At 39.9% G+C, this 7,267-nt stretch overlaps 1 protein-coding gene across 1 annotated transcript in view; it reads right to left on the bottom strand.

The window, feature by feature from the left end:
- The window catches only part of LOC118160305 (cell surface glycoprotein CD200 receptor 1-A-like), a 21,292-nt gene extending 17,632 nt beyond the window's left edge, over nt 1-3,660 (bottom strand). Inside the window, exon 1 of the mRNA XM_035314908.1 lies at nt 3,313-3,660. Within this exon, the coding sequence (XP_035170799.1) occupies nt 3,313-3,400 (88 nt within the window). The 5' untranslated portion in view covers nt 3,401-3,660. The remainder of the gene's footprint in view (nt 1-3,312) is intronic.
- Between the last annotated feature and the right edge of the window lie 3,607 nt (nt 3,661-7,267).

The raw sequence follows: 7,267 nt of genomic DNA, 5'->3' as shown, positions 1-7,267 counted from the left end.
TTTTAACTTTTAACTTTTTAACTTTTCTAACGATAGAAAAGTTAGAATCTTGAGCTGATGGATTTCAACGGACACAGCCACACCTTGCTTAGTGTTCAGCTTTAGCGTTGTAATTTTTTTTCTAACATTTTCTTACTCAATAGAAAGATAAGGCAGCATAAGAAGATTCCCTATGCTTTATACTTATGCAAGATTGTACCTCTATATACAAAATATATCAGCTGTATTAAGTAGAATGTACATCTGTAAGTGCATTACCAATTAAAGAAAATCTGCTTTATAGTCATAGAGTATGCGGTGTACTTGCAAAACTGAACTTCCCCGTTTCTGGGGTTTTGAAACTAGACACCTTTAGACATCGTGTTTGGACCATATCAAAGTAAAATGTTATGTCACATGAACATGCTTTGAAGATTGTATTAGGGCAATTTAGATGACTTCTGATTTTTTTATTATTATTATTATTTTTTTTTTTTTTGCTTAATTTAATAATATGGAGTTCTGTTTTAAGCGTTTGTGTAAGAAAAACAGGCTGTTGTGATTCAGGTGTTTTTAGTATAAAAGGAGACAAAATAATTCTAGCACGTAGAACCAAAGGAGCAGCAGAGCAATAGTGAAATAGAGACAAATGTATATTTATCAAAATTGTTTTTAGCCTATCATTTTTGTATCAGGAGCAAGATTACAGAGTAAACTAGAATAGGAGGCAACAGAGACAAGAGCACTAAAACACCCAAAGATAGCGGAAATGAGAAGGCAGTAAAACACACTAGTCTACTAACACTAGTGAAGGAGAAATTAAAAGTTTGTTGTTGTTGTTTGTTTTGTTTTGTTTCATTTTTTTTAAGGGAAGAAGCTAAGTGAAAGCAGTTGCATTCAAAAAAGTTAGGTATCTGGTTGAAATTGTACTATAGACAGGTTGCTCTGAAGTTCTAATTCACTGTTACTCACCTCATACACTCTAATTTCAGCATTGAGGCAATGCCATTGTTTTCAGTTTTTTACTCTTGGTAAAATTGAGCTAACATAGAAAATCGCATCTCATTATTGACATCAGATTTCTTTGTGCTTCCTCTGAAGCACACTGTCATATCTGTTGTCACGGGATAGTACTACAGATCCAGGACTTACACAGCTGAACATTGCAAATGTTACTCCGATAAAAAGAGTTTAATTGTATGAACCTCATATGGAAAAACTTGCCCTCCCTTATCCTCCTTCCTTTGGAGCATGTACACAACCACGAGGTGTCTTATTTGTTTAGTTAAACTAAGAAAAGTCTTCAAAGTTTTACCTAAAAAAAATAATTCTGAGTCTTTTCCACTGCTGCTCCTATGAGGATTCTTATAGAAGGGTTGGTAGTGCAGATCATGCACCAGCAGCTTCGATAGCATGCTACCCAGCTCTGCTTGGGGACAGATCTAGACACGACAGTCATGAAGTTGCTGCTCCTTCCTCAGTCGTAAAAACTGACCAAGGCACATGAGGCAACATATTAAAAATATGTTAAGGAAAACATTAACACAGGTAAAGCCTGGTTATGCACAAGAGTTTTTGCATGACCTTATTTCATTTAGGGTAGCTTGCTCTGGTCTTCAGAAGGGGAGCATAGTTCCTTCGAGCTTCATACAGCATTAAACTTCTCTGGATAGAGAACACACGCTAACTAGATCATCTTAACACATTTGGCCTGTGATCTCTAAGGGAAAAACCTCGTCACTACACCTTGCTGAGAACCGTCACAATAATATTGAAGGAAACATGTTTAAAAACAGCCTTATCTAAGAACTTCCCATCAAAACTATGCTGTTTGTTTTGGAGGGGGGAGGTTCAGACATGAAGTTAGATTTTAATGCATCTTTTTTGTGTGTTCTTTGAAGGGGAATATCATTGATTCAAGACACCAAGAGGTTAAAATCCAGTTGTCTTCTGGATGAAAAAGAGAACTTTTTTGGCATTAGATTTTTGTAATATTTCCAGCAAAGTCCCATTTTAAAAAGAAATTTTACCAGTAGGATTCTCCTTTGTCTCCCCGATTTTCTTCAACATTTTGTGACATGTCCATACTCGTTTACTTTTTGAGCGGCTGTACTCAAAAGCATAGACTGTCTCTGACGCTACCATAACCTGTGTGTATGACCTTGAGATGGTTCCTCAGTATTCTTCTGAGATAATTTCTTTACTGGAAGAATGGGGACATGGGAAGGGAATGTTTATTTGTTTGTTTTAACCTCGAATGTGCCTGTTGTGGGTTTACTAATGCAGAGTTTAATAAAAGTGTGTGAAGATTTCAATTTTTTTTCAGTGGGTGGCACTGAGGTTATCATTTTGGATCCCTCGTTTGATCTGCCAAACGCACTACAGGCAGGTGTTCCCTCACTGACAACAATAACTGTATCCATTTTGCTTTAAAATATCTGTATCTTTTAATATCTTTAAGGATAGTATCTTCTTTTCTGGCCAAGTGGAATGTAATATACATGTCCGTGCAGCTTAAATCTACCTGTCCGTAATAGTAATGGACATAAGCACGTTACATGTTATTCAGAGATATCCCTAGCTGGCAGTTTAGGTTTCTGGAACTGCTGCTCAAATTACTGAGCAAGTCCCTGGACTGCTGCATGGCATCTGAAAGAGCACAAGCTCTAGAAATGCAAATGAACAATATCTAGGAGACGTTAACTGTCATAGCTAGAATGTATTAAAACCAAGTCAACTACACTAATATAGAGAGTTAGAAAGGGTTAGGAATGTCACTATCTTTGGCACCAAAGCCCTGCCCATGCTTGATAGCAATCATTCCCATTAGCCTCAGAATGAAATTGCAGAAACTGCTCCTGGCTGTCAGCACACCAGTGATCTTCCACTCCTAAGAAAGACACAAGAGATCCCTGCCCTATTCCATAGTGCACCTCTCCTCAGCAGAAACCTCATGGCCAAAAGCTTCACGTTCACAAACACTTTCCTGGGCATATTTTTAATAGGTCAAATAGATCAGTTTCTCAGAGGATGTGGATTTAGTGTTCTTAGTAAAAAGGCTATCTGTGACTAGCGGTACATTATAGCTACGAGTCACTAAATAATTGCTTGTATGGAAGTCACGGGGATAATGACTGGCAGCCTTGTGACCACTGAGAAAAGAAAAGCAGGAGTAGATATTTGGGAAGCATGTTTTAATTGTGCTCCATAATTTTTAACAACTAAAGAAAGTCATAACATGACACATAGCCCTTACGGGAAGAAAAGATCTGTGCACATTTCCCTTTCTTCCACCCTGACCACTGATCAGTCCCAGAGAACAGTTAGACTCACCCGTTATTCTTGTGAGCTTGGTAATGGTGAGCAGCACGAAAATACACGCAGCCTTTCCAGCAATCTTCATGTCAGCTCCTTTTTTCATGGTTCAGTCGGCTCCGTCACTCCATCCGTCCCACTGCCAACCTAGTTGTGGTCATGGGGCATATTTCTTGCCTGCCAGTGCATCCTCAGCAGCCACGACGAGTGTTTTCTCTTCCCCCCCTTCCCCACACTTCTCCTGACTGCCTGGCTCCTCAAAGCTGGAGAGGTTCCTCCTTCTGACTTTTGAGAGCACTAGGCTTCCTGTGCTGAGAGCCTAGGCGAACGCTGAGGAAACAGACTGAACAGCTCTGCCTTCCGTTCATTGGCTCTCCTCAGGAGGCTGATGAGTGAAGATAAGCCCTGCAGCACAGCTGAGATGGGGTAGCAGTGGAGAAGATTATTTAAGCCTGAGTTTAATATCAAAAAGAAAATCTTCATTTTGTGGTGCTAGAGAGAAACTTTTTCTTCATCCTTGCCACTACTGCTATTCTGCATCTTCAGCACTTCTTTGTCACTACCTCAAAGAAAAATCCTTCCTCCTGTCTTAATGATTTTTCCCTTCAGGAGCTACTGACAGCTTTGCTTCCACCTTGAACACCAAAGCTTTCCAGACCCTGGGAAGAGAGACTGAGTGAGAGAAAAGAAATACTATTTTACATACTTTTCAGCAGAAATCATAGAAAATCAAGCTGGCCCACATCTTTCAATTAAAACTTTTTTTCTTCAGGATACTGTGGTTATTTGGTTTTGTTGTTAGTTTTTTGTTGTTAGTTTTTGTTGTTGTTGTTGTTGTTGTTGTTAGCACTGTACCTGTTTCTCTACTTCCTCACTTTAGTCTTTTCAGATTCAGAGCTTTCTTTTCCTTTCTTAAGCCACAGCACTTCCCTGGCACAATTTTGTGGGCCAGCAGTAGAGGTGGTTTCAGCTGTTAAAAGCTAAAAATCAGAATAATTACCACCAAGGACAGAGACAAAAACAGTAAAGACAGAAAACAGATCAAAGTCAACAAGAAATGGAGGTGTTCAGGAGCTAGGACAGCACAGCACATTTAGACATCGACAGGCTGCAGTGATGACAGTAGTCTGATGTTCTGGTAATTTTGTTGGATCAGACTAGTGTTCAAAAACGGTCTGCATTAATGTTCACTGGAGCAAGGGAATATGAATTAAGGTCTCATGTAAATAAGTAAAAAGACTGATAAGGAACATATAAAGAAAATCAGGCAAGGCAGAAAGAAATTCAATCTTCTTGGTCCTAGAGTCTTATTATTGACTGCAGTTTTGTGTGGAGAGGAGTACTGTACATTTGTCCCACTTAATTTTTAAGTTAAGTTTAACGTTTTGATGCTTCTCAGCAGTATTCTGAGGTTTTCAGTGTGCTATCCACAGTAACATTCTGGTTTATTTTTTGAGTAATTACTGTTGATCTAGGAATTAGTGATGTGTGTGAATAGATAACAGGTGTATTTTAGACAAGGACGTGAAGAGGAAAAAGTGTTTGTGTAAAGGAAAGAATTAGGCAACGTGTAAGCAGTATGAGGCCTTGGATGTGTAAGAAATGGTGCTCAGACTTGACACAAAGGCCAAATGAAACTAAGTGGGTGTAAATGTGCAGATATTTGGCAGACTGGGTGATTGCTGCATGAACTAAGAGTCTTGAAAAACTGAAGATGCAATGGGGTAGAAGAGATTTAAGAAGAGATATTATTATCTTGTTAATAATAAAAATGCTACTTTAAATTGTCAGAATTACAGGTGTCTGACATTCCTACAGGAATTCCTTCAGAACCAGAAACTGGACAGCAGGATTCTTTTGCTAGGCAAATCTCATTTAAGATGTTATTAAGAAGCCTTGTGAGCAACTTACGACTTGAAGCCTGGGTGTCCAGAAAAAAGGGGGCTCATATAAGAAGGTAGGACAGAAATCTGAGGATGCCTGAGAATGGGAAGTACTGCCACAGTGCTTCTTTTTACCTTTTTGAAAATACTACTACAGACAATGGAATTTAGGAAGCGAGACATGCAGTCTGTGGCGGGACATTACTGAAAACATAAATTTACCACAAGTAGTAGTGAATCTTTGTTTCTTCTTCCTGTCCTCTCAGTTACACATTGAGAACCAGGATCCCATAACAGAGGAACTGACCCTGAGAAAGGCCAGATTGTGACAGAGGATGACCTAGATGGAGAAATAATGCATGGAGACGGGAAAGGTGTCAGGGTTTGCTGCCTGCATCAGTCAGAAATGTGATGTGCATTTGGTGGAAATGAGGAGAAAGAGAAGGATAAACTGATTGTGAGAGCTGAGTCTGTAAGCCTGAGACATAGCTGAGGAAGAAGAAGTTGCCAACAAGGTGCAATTAAAGGCATTTTCAGTGAGTGCATATTTCTACACAGCAGCAGAGAAAACCCAAAGCCATTGCCATCTTTCTGGAGCCTGAACTTTCCCTGTCTTCTGTGTACAGAGAGCACAGATCTGGGCTTTGCCTGTGGTTTTCAGTGTGGGTGATTGCAGACCCATTTCATGTTAATTATCATAATGTCATCAGATATTATTTGACAAAGACACAGTCTGTGATCTGCTCTGTTTGAAGTGGTTTTACTCAGCCTTAAAGTCCTTGCTGACAGCAGATTCCATGCTAATAACTTGTTCAATAAGAAGTGAAGGAGTATAAGGCTGGCTTTTAACTACCAAGGTGCAGACAGAAATTATTTTTCTTCAGGAACTTCATTTCCAATGATTACATAAATAGCAGCGTGCTGTAACCTCAGCTGGTATAAACTCATAACCTCGCCTGAGTCTGTTGACTTCTCACAGAGCTGCCATGATTTTGTCCACATGAGAATCCTCCCTGCTGTGTCTCATTCTGTGTCAGCTGAGGACCCTAAATCTTGGGACCATACACCTAGCAGAACAGGCTGCACATCTATGAGAAAATCCAATTATCTCTGGAGCTGAGAATGGTTCTGGAAAAGTGTTGTGATTCTCTGTGCTACTGAGAGATGTGTTTTACTCACAGAATAAGTGCACACCCTAGTAATGAAATAAATAAATTGGCAGGTAAATGGAATTAAGGCTGGATTACATTATTTAACAGTCTTGCCCGATGTATAGAGCATTAAAAACACTTGAATTCTTTCAGAGACAGTGGTGTGTGTCACACTTGTAAGTGAATTTCCTGCCTTGTGATCTTAGAGCCAAGAACTTGTTACATTCACAGTGAAGGAAAAATAATTTCATAAGTTTTATTTGCATCCTTTGTAACAAAATACATTAATTTTGCATATGGGGGTACGTGACAGAGAAAGCAAAAGTACTGAATAGCCTCACTTCTTGTGTGGGCAGATGCAAAACTTCTCCTACATCTACCTTGCAAACACACTTTACTGTGACTGGCTGTTCCTCCTACTGTTTTAGTTCAGAACTGTAACAGAGTTCATCCAGTCTCCCTGGAAAATGACTGACAGGTCTGCCCAAAATATGATTGTCTGAATGTTTGCAGTTGCAGGCTCTGTAATTTCAGCTCTTGCTTTCAGCATGCCGTGAAGGACAGGGCACAGCAGACATTTCTTGGCCCGTCACATGGCAAGTCCCCTAGCAGAATGGCACAATGTGGTAGGCTGGCTCTGGAGATAAAATTTATAAACTTTGCAGCAGTAAAGTGGCATGATATGCTTATAAAGCCGCTTCCTGGTTGTTCTGTGGTTGAGTGTTGTTTATTCCTGGAAACACCCACACACCTGAAAGTCCTGATGCGAATACGGTTTCTTTCACCTAACTCCTACTGGAGGGTAGGTAAGCCTGAGGTGAAGCCCACATTCCCAGAGTCCTTCTCCCTTCAGGGAAGCTTGCGTTTAATAGCAAGACTGAAACAGGAGGACCTGACTTTGGGTTCAGAGCTGTTGTGCACCTTTTATTGACGTGTAGG

This window comes from Oxyura jamaicensis, chromosome 1 (genome assembly GCF_011077185.1).
Source record: "Oxyura jamaicensis isolate SHBP4307 breed ruddy duck chromosome 1, BPBGC_Ojam_1.0, whole genome shotgun sequence".
Taxonomy (NCBI): domain Eukaryota; kingdom Metazoa; phylum Chordata; class Aves; order Anseriformes; family Anatidae; genus Oxyura; species Oxyura jamaicensis.
The sequence above is the reverse complement of the archived record's forward strand: the minus strand, read 5'-3'. Positions and strand labels throughout refer to the sequence as shown.